Source organism: Labrus mixtus, chromosome 2 (assembly GCF_963584025.1).
Source record: "Labrus mixtus chromosome 2, fLabMix1.1, whole genome shotgun sequence".
Classification (NCBI taxonomy): domain Eukaryota; kingdom Metazoa; phylum Chordata; class Actinopteri; order Labriformes; family Labridae; genus Labrus; species Labrus mixtus.
The window spans coordinates 13,374,364-13,388,605 of NC_083613.1; the positions used below are offsets into that span (position 1 = coordinate 13,374,364).

Consider the following 14,242-nt stretch of genomic DNA (forward strand, 5'->3'; position numbering starts at 1 on the left):
GTGACAGAAAATTACCTTTTGTTGAGGCTCAACATGAAAACATACAAACATTCACACTAACGCTCACATTAGGTCATAAATAGCTAAAAGTACCCTAAATAGGTAAAAACACATATGCACAGCATTTAAAAAACATTGCTTATCAAGCCTTGTTTAAAATGCGTATTGCAGTGGGAATAAAAGAGTTTCTGTAAGTTTTCTTTTTCACCAGTGGTACTTTGGTAGCTTTGTAAATCTACTGCAGGTACGTATGTGTGCGGTCTCTTACATGGTGGTGGTCTTTCCCGCTCCGTTGTGGCCGAGGAAGGAGGTGATCTGTCCGTTGTAAAACCTCAGGGACAGTCCGTCTACGGCCAGCTTGTTTCCATGACTGTAGACTTTCACCAGATTCTCGATGTAAACGCCTGGCTCGATGTGGCCTGGCTCCTCCTCGATGCACACAGCTGCGGGTGACATAAAGACGAGGACACTTCAATAACAGTCCAGGTGTTTCTTAGAGAAAACGTGCAGACACTAAAAGAGGCGAGGTGCATTTAATCGGGGTTGGCTTATATTTTTTTTTTTTGAAGTTTTATGGTAGCTGTTATGATCATGATTGGTACCTTCAGCGTTTCCCTTAGATATAGGGGTGGAGAGGTTGTGGTTCTCCTTCTCTCCGCACCAGTACGTCCTCGTGAAAGGGAAGTACCACGGCCTGGGAATCCCGTACTGACCTGTAATCAGGAATAAGTGTATTTTCACGGTTATGACAACTAAAGATTTCTGTATTTCACCGTACATCCTTGATTTTCAGCAACAAAGAGATTCAGATGTTTATTTGTTTATTTGTACATTTTATTTCATTCAAACAAACATTAAAGTTAAGGAAAACAAACAAACGAAATGAAAAGGAGCAGAAAGAAGACTAATCTTATAATATCTGCCCCTCTTTCACAAAGCATTAATTAAAACAAAACAAAACTACTTAATGTGATTCATGACTTGATGTCATCATCAAAGACTCACCAGGGAACACTGCCTCGATGTACCAGGTCATTACTCCGTAGAGAAAAGCGTCAAACAGCATGAGGCAGATAGAGGTGGTCAGGTTGTAGCTGTCTTCCTCCAGAGGGCTGGCCAGCAGGTTGGACCACTGGATCCCAACGCCCTGCTCCTCAAACAAGGCGAAGTACTCACAGCCGAAACCAAAAGCCACAGGAGACAGCAGGCTCTGGAAGAAGAGCGAGAGAGACGATTAGAGGGGTAATAATAATTTAAAAAAACCTTGATGTGTGAGCATGCAAAGGATTGAAAGAAAGTCCTTCCACCCACCACTATAACTTTGGCTCCGAAGCCGACGTAGTCCTGCCATGCCACACACAGCACATAGGGAAGGTAGAGGGTGAAGTATATGATGCCCCCGCAGGCGGCTGCCAGGTTGGCGCGAGAGAACATGGTGCTGATGAGGAAACACTGCATGATGGTGACGACGCCAAAGGATCCCAGGAAAAGAAAGACCACGCCTGGGTCACTGTAAGGCAGCAGATTTCCCATCTGAGGAGGAAATTAAATACTTTCTTGGTTACAACATCATGACTTCATTTGTTTTCCATGACTCCCAGACATGAAAAAACAGGTTGATTATTGAATCAAATGCTGACTATAACCATCAGGATTAGTAAGCTTGCTGACATTCCTGCATGTTGACAACGTTTAAAGTCATATTTGTGTGTGCGTGTCCGTGGCAACACTGACCTTTAATAACACCACCAACAAGGCGGCGCTGATCAGCAGCGGGATCAAGCTGCTGATGAACCAGCTGAGCCACAGGGTGCCGTTGTTCAGTCCCATGATCCTCATGGTCTCCTTCAGACGAGCCTCCTTCTCGTACACCACGCCCTTGATGATGATGGCCACGGAGTACATCCACGCCAGGGTCATGAAGAGAGGCATGGAGCGGCTCATCACTCGCAGGAAACTGAAGTCAAAGAGAGGAAAAGATGTTACTGCAGGAAGTCAAGGTGAGTTCATTAATGAATGCAGCAGGAAATATTCAGGAGAATTCACCGCCACGTGCAGGCAGGGCTGATGACGTTCATTTTCTGCAATCACTGAGCGGCCAGTGAGACATTCAGGCTCGTACAGAAGCTGCTTTGTGGGACGCTGGTGGCGCAGTGGTTAGTGCCCCATGTATGGAGGCTATGGTCCTCCAAGTGGGCGGCCCAGGTTCAAATCCCACCTGTGGCTCCTTTCCTGCATGTCATTCCCCACTCTCTCTCTCTCCCTGATTTCCAACTCTATCTACTGTCCTATCTCTCCATTAAAGGCACAAAAAGCCCAAAAATAAATCTTAAAAAAGAAGCTGCTTTGTACTCTTTCTTCTTTCTAGAAATCTCTTTTACGCTCTTTCTTTAAAATAATATGTTGCAATGATATAAAGGCACCACAGTGTCCTGTCTTGACTCCTTACATGAGAAATGTTCAGGCGTGCACATGAGGAAAGGTCTTCACTTACATGTCGTCGACGTAGCAGGGGTAAGGCATCTGCTGAATGTAGATCCCCGTCCTCTCTTTACTGCCGGTGATGGCTCTGATGATCCCGTGCTCGACGACGTCCTGCAGGTAAGCAAATCCGCCCCAGATGTACCGAAGGTCCTCGAAGGGGTCTGCCCTGGGACCGGGGTCCCAATACCTGGAAAAAAAAGATAAAAAATCAGAGCGCTCAAAGAAATCTGCATTTGATCTGTAAAGGAGTCAAAGAGTTGGACGCGGAGTCGTACCCGTCCTTGATCTTGTTTGTCCTCTCCACATTATCGATGTCCATGCGGATCTTGTAGTTGACGTTGGGAGGTAAATCGGTGCTGTTGTTGTGCGCGATGTCAGGAAACACAATCCCTGCCCAGAACTTCTGGTTGTCCAGTAGACCCATGGACTTGTTGACCAGACGCTCCTCATTGGCGACCGGCTCCAGCTTGTCCAGGTTCACACACTGATGGGAGAAGACAGCGAGGTTATTTAACCGATTAATTCACATTATTTTATAGACTCTGACTCTCCCCGAGAGGCAAGGACACTCAGGTTCACACTTTGTTTATGAGCCAGATTCAGACTGCCCTCCCTGTGACGACTCGTCTTCTATATGAAGGTCACTGAGGTGTCATGGAGGAGGAGGGGCCTCTGAGCCACCGTCAGAGTAACAGAGATGTTAAAGGGGCGCGAGACGAGGAGCGAAGAGAGCAGCTTTGTGTCTGGTAGTCCTTTCACATCTGCACAAAAACTCCTGAAAAGCTCCTGACATGTCGGGTGCTGCAGGTAACTAAATATTTTAGCTTATTGCGAGCAATCCAGGCCTAATTTTTTACCTTTTCTATCCTAAAATAAGATGTTCGTCTGGATTTTGCAGCTTAATGTGTTTTAAGATTAGTGCACAGAGATATTAAAGATGAGAACTGTTGCTCAGGTTTTGAGTTTTTTTGCAGCGTCAGCACAAATCCAGCTCACACAATCACATGCTCTGTGTTCTTCAGAAGCTGAACAACAACGATGAACTCTGCGACCTTTAACACAAAATCATCGGGTTGACGGGCGCCGAGTAACCCGGCCAGAGTTGCAGATTAGCCGCTCACAGGCTGTACAGAGCTGACGTAAGCGGACTTATACCTCATCCCCCTCGCACCTTGTGAGACGCCAGTGAGAGCGTAATGAAAACACGGCGCAAGAGCTCCTAATGCTGCAGGTGTGTCGAGGCTTTACAGCAGAGAGGAATGTCAGTTATCAGACATTTTATGCATTTTATTTTTTTTAGGGGCAGCGGGATGTTTCATTAAAGAAATCTTTACCGCTCATGTGATGTTTATATCGCTTTTGAGGACATTTTAAAGTTTATAAATCTTCCTTTTGTAATGACTGATCCGTGTATTTAAAGAGGGACAACGAGCTGGGGAGGGTAAAAACATTGGTTACAGCGACAAGATCAACTTTCATAATCGGCTCATTCATCGTAACATATCCGTGCCACATCTTGAATCTTGTGTTTACAATTACCCGCATTTATCGAGAAATTCCCTGGACTAAAAATAAGTGACACAACGACCTCCCATTCATCAGGGCATGGACATCAATTAGCGCTTGGCAGGGAGTTTAGCTGTGGCTGTTTATCCTCAGGGGCTCAGCTCTGGCACACTGACCCAAAGCGCCCAGACGGAGAGCACTGACACACTCAGCATGGCAGTAACTCGATTTCACCGGGGGAAGAAGGGGGAAAAGAACATCTGATTGTAAAAGCTTTTTATAGCCTCTCCAGGATCTAAACGCGGTTCAAAGTTAATTAAAGAAACAAAGAAGATGGAGGAGGATGTTGTCACTGATGACCTCTTCAGGGAATTAGCATTTAAACTATTTTTACAGCTTTGTTTAATGTGCAGAATGAGATGAAGGGATGACACTGGAAAATAGCAAACAACACTTTGACAGACTCGACTTATGACCATAACGACTTCAAGTGTTTGGGAAATATCCCTGACGACATGATGAAGCACAGTTTAATAATTTCAAACGTCTACATGTCATGTGAAACGACTCATAAACACAGTCGCCTGGCTTTGAAATTCAAGTACTGCTTTTTTTACAGGCTTGCATCAACTTTTTGAGGAACATTTTTTCAGCTCATTATCAGGGACGGGAAATTTTCGGGGTGTTAGTCGCATGTGTAAACCAAGCAGCAACCCTTTGGGTGTTGAAAAATTAAGCCGATGCTGAAGTTGCAAAATCCTGCAGTACCTCGAGTGTCCACTAGAGGCTGGCTGCAGAAGCACAGGAAGTCACATACACACCCATTCTAAAAAGCCTGTTTTTACAGCAGAGATTAACATGTGTACGGCCTGGTTCAAAAATAACAAATAGGTGTGATTAGCTCATGTCTCGATCGACACACACTGTACGGGGGGTGAATGTTTTGATGACTCATCAGTTTTGATTTGATGAAGGATAAGAGTTATTCACAATAAGGCGTGTAGCTGACCTGATTGACAGGTGGGCGTGGTGTAACAGTTTATCAGGAGGTTTAAAACCCGCCTCAGCTCCAGCTCTCAGTCTGTCGTTAGGTTGACTGAATGTTAGACTGAGACAGCATTTCCAGCGTGGAGACCGCCATCGATGGGACTCCACATCCTTTTTTTCTGCTTGTGCGTCTTCTTTTTCATCACACTCACCTCCATGAAGCGTGAGATGGTCTGTATGGCCTGGTCCGTCTCGTTGAAGACTTCCCTCCAGGTGTAGGCCGATCCTGCGGGTCTTTGGTCCTCCGACACCTTGGACAAGAAGTTGGACACGTCCGACACGCGCCACTCAGTCCCACTGAGCTGCGCGTTAAAGAAGGCGGCGCTGGCGTTGTTCTGGAGCAGAGTCTGCAACAAAGGATCAGATATTCAGAATGAATGCATCTTCAATATTTAAGCCGATTTTTGGACAAGAGGCTCAGAGTGTCGCTGTCCTGAGAGTTCGAGACGTCCGTTTTCTTTGACCTTCTTCCTGCAGCACTGATAATTGTGTCAAACAGTTAAATGGTTAAATAATCACAGTGTGACCTTCATTCTGCTGAGCTGTTTGGCTTTGAGTTTCTTGTGACCTATTTTACCATCACTCGATTTTCTGTTTTCCTCTGACTGATGACAGGCGGAGCAGACAGCCCTGTTATCAAATAATGATCTGAGCTGAGTTTTATATAAGCCCGGTTGTTGTTTTAAATCTCTGACAGAAACAGAATCGGTCTTTTGAAACACTTAAAGTGAATTAAAAATGAATTTATCCCGAGATCAGAGACTCTGGTGAATCTTTTTTATTTATTTAACAATACCACCTTTCACCACTAGGTGGAGACGGTGCTTGTGCAATCTGCAAAGAAATGTGGAGCTGTGGTAAAAGAAAACACATCCACATGAAATGGAGACAGCCATGTTATGAAGCACACGCAGTTTGATGGGAACGTCGATCTTTCTTAAATGTGCTCTCGTAAATCTGAACCAAACATTACATCCTGTTGTATGAAAGGAAACCACTTTGTTTGTTTGATGAGATCAGAGTGAGAAGAAATACATTTTGTTATCGTTCTAATAATTCCTGTTGCTTGTTGTCTTGTTTTAGTCAATAAAGTTTTTCTGGTGACCTCACTGTGAATGTATCTGTCCATGTATCAGCTTCTCTTTATCCTGCACTTGAAAGCCGTCATGTCTTTCTTTGCCTCTGTACTCTTTCTCCACGGCTGGATTACAAACCGTGAGAACAAAAAGATTGCATGCTGTGTTAACTGTAAATTAAACCCACTGTGTTCACAGATAATGGTTTGTGTTCCTGACCTCATGCAGTGACGTCCACTACAGAATCACGTCCGTCTTTAATGCACGGCCTCCTTTTTGGAGTGTGTTCAAAATTGGCCCAAAGTTTTCTAGAAACTACCAAATGTCTCAGTTTTCAACATTCGATTTGTTGTTTTGTCTTAACAAATAAAGGCTTTCAATCATTTGAAAATCATCACATTTTTGTTCTTATTATGAACTTGACACAGACCCAGTGGCGCTGCTTGTCAACAGGAAAGGCAGGGGACTGTTTGGGGTCCCAGACCAGAAGGGGGGCCTCTGAGGGCTGACACACTTAAAGCCAAAGCAGCGGCCTAAAATGTGCATGTGTTGTTGTGAAAACCAAAGTTTGTCGATGAAAGTCAACAAAGAAAAATGAAGAAGAGGAATTATCTGTCTATCGGAAAGAAAAAGGAAACAAGAGGAGTAAGCGTCGGGACAGTGGCAGACATGATGGTGATGCAGGTTGCAGGGCCCCCCAGTTATTTCATGCCAGGGGCCCCAACAGACTCTAGAATCCCCCCTGCACAGACCCTTAATGTTTTTGGAAACATGGTTGTAAATCTGCCCCGCTGTGAGAAAGCAGATGAATAGATTCTGTGACATTTGTGGACGCTTCATGTAGTCCTCAGCTGCTTTGGTGCAGGTGGCCTCAGAGGTTTTTTTCCTCCCTCCGCAGTTACATCGGACACTTAATTACACTGATGCCAGATAAGTGCCTTTAAAGCTCGGTGTGTAAACAGGAAGAGCTCCGAGAACAAAGCTCTGACGTGCGCCCGGGTGTGTCGTAAACCATCCCCACTCACCCTGACCAGGTCCATTTCCTCGCTGTTCTCCATGAAGCTCCAGACTTTGGGCCTCATCTCCTCCCACATGCCTCCGAGATCCCTCAGCACGCCGAGCTCCTGGAACGTCTTATTAACCTGCGGGAACACATGGACTCGTTTAGTAAGGCTGTAGCCATGATAGTGGTGGTGGTGGTTGGGGGGGACGAGGGGGGTATCCGTACCTCGTGGATAATTCTCTGGGTTGCCGGAGTATCGGGGGTGTACAGGATCTTCCCCATGAGCAGAGGCTTCAGAGCTCTCCAGATCATCCTGGAGATGGGGCTGGACTCCAGGCTCCTCATCATGTTGTTACAATACGGAGCTGCAAAAGTGAACACACAGACATCCTCAATCTGCCGCGCTCCATCGGTAAATAAAGGTAAAGGCCGCTTCAGGGTTGTCGGCGTTGAGAAACTTACTGGACGAGTTGTCGTAAGCGGAGACGGGATCGCTGTCACTGTCGTTGCCATGGTTTCCGAACAAGGCCTTGTAGTTGTTGTCCTCGTACCAGTTGAGGGACTTGATCTTGAGGCCGCCCCCCTCTGGGTGCCCGCAGACGATACGGGACACGGCCTGGTACATCTGGTTGGGGGAGCCGGTGGCGTTTGCGGTCAGATACAGGATCTCCTTCCGCATTTCCTTCCAGCTGTTCATACCGGCAAGCTGCAGACACAAATACAAACGTTAGCATGCACATTTTTTAAGTGTCTTAGAAACGGGGCGATGCAAAGGCACATCTTCACAAACCAAGAGATGTTAAACCAGCTGTTTATACGTCACAAAAAAACCACACAAAACCCGACATAAAGGGGTTAAAAAATCAGCTCAACAGAGTTTGTCATGGTTGGGAAAAATTAGATCCCTCAATACCTTAAATACCACGTCTTTTAAAACCGATTAGTAGTATCAAAAAGTACCAAAGCTTTAAAGAAACTGCAGATCTTCAGTCGCAGAGAAAGAGCGAGCAGGTGGGCAAATACTCCAATACTGACATTTCTGAAGGTGCAAACGTTAGGTTGATGTTTCTCACAGACAGACGGAGAGCAGAGGAGGAGAGACCGTCTAAATTGCACAAATTCACTGGCACTTCGGTACCAAAACGTTGCCAAATTCTGGTATTGACACCTCCACAGAGATTTCTGTAGAGACCCTGCAGACCCACAGAGACCCTGCACATTTTCTCCTGCAGGGTCTACGTTTACCATCAAGCTTTAAGGTTTTTAACACTATATTTCTTTTCAACAAGAATTAAACCGTCATATCTGTCTTCATGTCCGTGCACCACATCGATCCCTCTCTCTCTCTCTCTCTCTCTCTCCCTCTCTCTCTCCCTCTCTCCCTCTCTCTCTGTCCCAGAAAGCCTGAACAGACGTATCATCTTTCACAACAAACGCAACTTTAATCAAGCCCGTATATGTGCACGTCTGTGGTGGTTGTAGGTCGGGGGTCATTAAAGGTTATCATCTGCACTCTGAGTGGTATTTTAGATAGGGACGTTAAGTGTGGCACATTTGGGTGGAGACACGCAGCACTTAGCCGTCTGCCTGACGGAGATAAATTTAACTGCTGCTCCCAACGCTATCTTCCCCCCCCCTCCTCTCTCTCTCTTTGCAAAAACATATGTGTGTGTGTGTGTGTGTGTGTGTGTGTGTGTGTGTGTGTGTGTGCTGCAACTCCCTCTAGAGGAGAGGTCAGACGACATATAGCTCTTTATTCGGAGTGTATTTGATCTAAAATGTCTTCAGTGATGATGTAACTGTATGGACCATGTTGGAGCTGTGTGAGGCTCGGGGGGCGGCGCTGTCCCATCACCCTGTCATCACAGGTTGAGACTCAGCTGCTATTAAAAGTCTAATCATAGTCCAGCGCTGTTGGCAACGTCAAAAATAAAAAGTTACATCCTCAAACGTGAGCCAGCGTGAAATTAAACTAAAACATTTTGCCTCCCTTTGAAGTATTTTTGGTATTATGAGATGTGATCAGCTTAAAAAACAACAAACATTCATTCTTTATATCGTTCCAGTGGAGCCTAAAAAGTGCTGAAGTTTGTTTCTTTTCACCCAGAGAAACATCATCATGTCGAGTTGTTACATCAGGCTGAAGGCAGCCCGAGAGTTCATTCTGGTTCATGCAGAGGTAACTTCAGGTCAAGAGACAAGTCGCCACAAGTTCCCTGTTCGAGTCTCAGAGCTAGTCAACTGCACATTCAATTATGTCATCGACTCATGACAGGAAAGCAAACGACAGGAGGGGTGTTGTGTTTTTTTTCTTCCCGTTGCCAGTTACACAGAGAAGAAGAAGAAGAAGAAGAAGAAGAAGAAGAGGGGCACTTTTGTTTCCCAAGAACGAACCACAGGAGGTTCGTCTGGCTTAGGTTAAGCTCAAGCTGCGCATGTGTTTGTGTGTGTGTCTGTGTGTGTTTGTGTGTGTCTGTGTGTGTCAGAGAAAAATTAACTGAATGGACAAATTAACAATGACCCAAAACGTGTGTACCTGCTTGGTGAGGTACGTCGATGTGCAAACACTGGTCTAAGCATCTGTGTTTCACTGCACCATCATCTGCAATAATTCTCTCTGTATATAACTGTGCACACACTTCTTATGAGCTTAACATGTGACGAGGTCGAAGGTAGTTTACAGAAACTAAAGGACGGTGAAGGAAGGAATGAAAATCTTAAGCGAAAGAAAGAGAGAACAAAGGAAAGAGAGATGAGGAAGCAGAGGAGCAGGAGTTAGCAATGAGCGCAGAGGAAGGTGCAAGAACAAAGAGAGGTTACTATCGGTCATCTCCTAACAGGCAAACCTCCGCAGGCTGAACAAGCGGAGTGCTATTATCCTCACTGACACACATGCACACACAAACACACACACACACGGGCGGGACGAGGGAACAAACAGGCAGAAGATCCTGACATGGCATGCTCGGCTGTTTCAGAACAAATAAAACTGCTCTGTGTTGTTTCAAGTCAGCTGTCTGCAGTGTGTGTGTGTGTGTGTGTGTGTGTGTGTGTGTGTGTGTGTCTGTGTCTCTTTCCGTCAGCAGGATATTCAACACTGTTTTCCAACAAAGAGAAAGTGAGACTGAGGGAACTGTTGCGTCTCAGATCACAGATCAGCTGAGACAGCTGCAGCTGCGATAAACCTGTTGCTCGCGTTCATGCACAAAGCTGGCTGCACAAATGTGTGTCTGTGTCAGACTGCAGCTTGCATGTCTGCGTTCTTCTGGGTAGGGATTTTTTTTTTTTTTTGCATCAAAAGCTTCGCAGGGATGTGTGTGTGTGCCTTTAAAGATGTGCATTTGTGTGTTGATGCCTGGGGCTACAGAAGCTGCAAAAACAGAAACCTCAAACCCCTCAATGTTTTCCTGCTGTTCTCATGTCGGATGTTTCCACACACACACAAACACACACACACACACACACACACACACACACACACACACACACACACACACACACACACACACACACACACACACACACACACACACACACTCTAAAGTCGTTAGAAAATGTGCCTTCCTGCTAAGAGTGTGTGTTAGTCTCTCCAGGTTGGTAATAATAAGCCTGTGCTGAAAACGCTTTTGTGTGACCGAGTTGGTGTGTCATTTCCCTGCGGGAATGATGCCTGTGTTAATTTGGGTGACAAGATGAGACACACACACACACACACACACACACACACACACACACACACACACACACACACACTCACAGACAGACAGACGGGCAGGCAGCAGAGCAGGATTGTCCCACAGTAACCTCTCAGCGCAGCCTGTGTGAGGTTACTAAAGTTCACATTTTCACTTCGGCTCACAGCTATGTAGACCGGAGCAGCGGAGCAGCTCATTGGCAAATCAAAGATGAATTGTTAACATCGAAATTATACAATTTATCTTTATCAGAACCAGCTCGTAGGCTGAATCTTTAAAGACTTTAGAGGAACAAGTTTGTATTCCTGAGGTTGTTACAGTTGAATCCTGCAACCATGGCAACCCACTGAAAATGATGATGATGAAACACAGCTCACTAGGAAGGGAAGAAGACAGTGACAGGCATCTTTGAGTAGACATGCATAAAACTAATGAAAGTATAAATTAAAAACAGAGGGGCTCTGTGGCACATCGTATAAACTGCAGAATAACTCCTGAATATTTCCAGGACATTTCAGGACCGATGGCCCTTGCAATCTTCTTGAGTTGATCTTTCCCACATGCACTTCACAGTCAGAGACTTCCCCTGTCAGACAGGATGTGAACTATAAAGAGAACTATGTGGAAATGAAAGATGAAGCAACAGAGTCCGAAGCTATGATGGCATTGCTGCCTCTAACTCGCCATATTCAGGGCGTCAATAAGAGAGCGGAGAAGAACATACAGGAAAGATGCCAGGTTAGGCAGGAGTGAGAATCCATCCATTCATACATGCAGCTCGCCCTGAAAATATCCAGACATTTTCAGAGTTTGGTGCTCGTGTGAACAGGGATAAAGACGACAGTGACTGTGTGCCGGAGCACAGAGGTTACTAGAGTTTAATAACACACTCCCAATCGCTCTGCTAAGCAACCACTTAAGCTTCTTACTGGGAACAATACAAAGGAGACAAATGGCACTAATGTTTCCGAGCAGTGTGTCGATTAGCCGAGACTTAAACTGAAACTCACTGGCCTTGTTTTTTTTACCATAATGACGGCTGTAGTTTGAGTTTTCCCCACACTGCCAGCCTCCTGATCTCAGAGAGTGCAGCTTGTCATGATTCAACATTTAACATCTACATTTAATGAAGAGCACAGCCGGCTGTTGAACGATATTGACGATCTTCGATTGAGAAACGATTGTTTCCACAACGTCCATCCTTCTGATGTTCAAGATTTGAAGTTTTGTGACGACAAAACATGTTTGTGACATTCCTATTTTGGGACACACGTTTGCGCAGAAGTCAGACACATTATCGCTGCGGTTCTCTTTCGTCCTCCAGCAGTGATAAGCCGCGGATTGAAATACAGGCTGCAGATGATTACTGGTCAGGGAGCGGAGGTTACATGAGTACATTCTTAAACTCTGCCAGCTTCAAACCCGAATAATCTGCTTCTAACTGAGCAATACCCGCTGAAGTGAAGGGATTCCAGCGGGCATCAGAATAAACAGTGACTGAATTAGAAGCCCTTTTAGGGAATATACCACACGCGCTGGATAGTTTGGCAAGTATGTTGTTGGTTCAATTCCGACCTCGACCCTTTGCTGCAAGTCACCCCTAACTCTCTCCTCCCAACGTTTCCTGTCTCTCTTTAGCCGTCCAATCAATTAGTAATTGATACAAAAATGGACAATTTAAATCGATTAGAAAACATATCTATATATTGTAATACTGTTTTTAACCAGCAGAGGGCGCCATCTGCTTATGACTTCTCTTGTTCGACTTCAGTAGCTGAAGAAGAACGACATACACATGGCAGAACAGGTGAAGGTTGAGGAAGCAGGGTTTTTTTTTTTCAAATCGAGAGTGAAGACTAAAGACAAGCAGGAAAAGTACAAGACAAAACCAGAGACTGATCGACGACTCACATGATGCAGCACGTACAGCGTTGTTACGTCGCAAAGTTCAAAACACCAAAAACATATCAATATGAGACTCAGGGATTCAGGACTCAGCAGATTTATATCCCCCCACCCACTTTACCTCAGTGTCCTGATCGGTTTGATATTGCCTCCTCAAGAGTTTAAAAGTTTAAAAAATGGACAAACATACGTTGGTGAAACCCGGGAGGAAGCTGTGAAAGACAGATTTTAATTAATGGCGTCCTACTTTTGTCTTTAATGTATTTTATTTTGTTCGGTAATAGTCGAGTTCTCACACAGCGGGCAATGAAAAGGGATATAAAGGATTAGGAAAGGTTGACAAATTACTGGTTACGGATAGAAGAAAAGAAAAGCCTGTTACAGCTGCTTCAACAGCACACACAGACAGACTGTTATTATTAATCTGAAGTGGAATTAGCCTTAAAAAATGTGGAAATGAAAGCCCACTGTGGTGGACAATAAAAAGATGGAAATCCTTTACGAGCATGAAAAACGATCCGTTTCAACACATGACCAGCGTCTGACAGTCTCAATCTGATCACACATCCAGGCTAACAAGCTCTCCAAAATCTGTCTGGCTAAACGAAGCAGCGTGTTTGTTCGGACTCTCTAGGGTTCCCGACTTTCCCTCTTCAGTGACCTTACGGCTGTGTACATCCAGACCACCTGCTTTCCTCTTGCACCTTTTCAACCTTCTTGAAAATGATATGTGTAAACATGTTCATATCGTAAAAGTCAGTGTGTGACCAATTCTAGGTAAGAATCGATTTCATCCACAAACATTACGAGTGAAGACTGAACTTTGGAATCAAATACTTCAGTATTTGTAACTCGCGTGGGTGGCTATCTGTGTGTGTGTGTTTGGGGGGGGGGGGGGGTGGGGTGTACTGACCTCCACAGCGAGCCCTCCCAGGTTCTCCAGAAGGTTGTCGGTGGCAGCTGAGACTTCCTGGACGACTTTGGGGTCGGACCTGACATCCTTCTGTTGGAGAGAAAGAGAGAAAGGAATATTTAGATGATGCTGAGACTCTGCGCAGACGATTCCTGGTCTTTGTGTAACAATAAATAACACGTGCCAACCCAAACTAACTGGACCTGCAGAGGAGAAAACGACCATGACACCAAATAAGGATCTTTTCCCCACCAACTGTCGGAACACGATGCAATTTATTTAACCAAAAACAGAGATAAGCGTTTCCACCAAGCGGTCTGGTATATTGTCGTTTCCACCGTCATAAGTCATGAATGGTACCAACATAAGCGAACCGTGCTGCCCTACTTCTTTTGCTACCCTTCTGTCGGGTGCCAGGCGTACAGATCTGACCCTTAAGGGTGAAGCGAGACACTCTGCAGTCCGTTGATTGGTTTGAAGAATCTTCCCGTGCAACAGCGGGAATAAAGGACAAACATGAAACGCCACTTGCTTAAATATCCTGTAGATTTCGAGAGTGATTTCAAGTTTGTTTTTGTGACTCCTCTTACCCAGTAAGGGTTATGATTGGCTG

At 45.2% G+C, this 14,242-nt stretch overlaps 1 protein-coding gene across 4 annotated transcripts in view; it reads right to left on the reverse strand.

Moving 5' to 3' along the window:
* The window catches only part of LOC132985454 (phospholipid-transporting ATPase ABCA1-like), a 47,754-nt gene that overhangs the window by 13,647 nt on the left and 19,865 nt on the right, over positions 1-14,242 (reverse strand). For all 4 annotated transcript variants that reach the window (XM_061052849.1, XM_061052875.1, XM_061052866.1 and 1 more), the window contains exons 8-19: positions 13,630-13,719; positions 7,579-7,822; positions 7,342-7,481; positions 7,139-7,255; positions 5,190-5,384; positions 2,760-2,968; positions 2,495-2,671; positions 1,735-1,957; positions 1,312-1,533; positions 1,006-1,210; positions 603-713; positions 269-443 (exon numbers count right to left, since the gene is read on the reverse strand). In XM_061052849.1, coding sequence (XP_060908832.1) covers positions 269-443; positions 603-713; positions 1,006-1,210; positions 1,312-1,533; positions 1,735-1,957; positions 2,495-2,671; positions 2,760-2,968; positions 5,190-5,384; positions 7,139-7,255; positions 7,342-7,481; positions 7,579-7,822; positions 13,630-13,719 — 2,108 coding nt within the window. The remainder of the gene's footprint in view (positions 1-268; positions 444-602; positions 714-1,005; positions 1,211-1,311; positions 1,534-1,734; positions 1,958-2,494; positions 2,672-2,759; positions 2,969-5,189; positions 5,385-7,138; positions 7,256-7,341; positions 7,482-7,578; positions 7,823-13,629; positions 13,720-14,242) is intronic.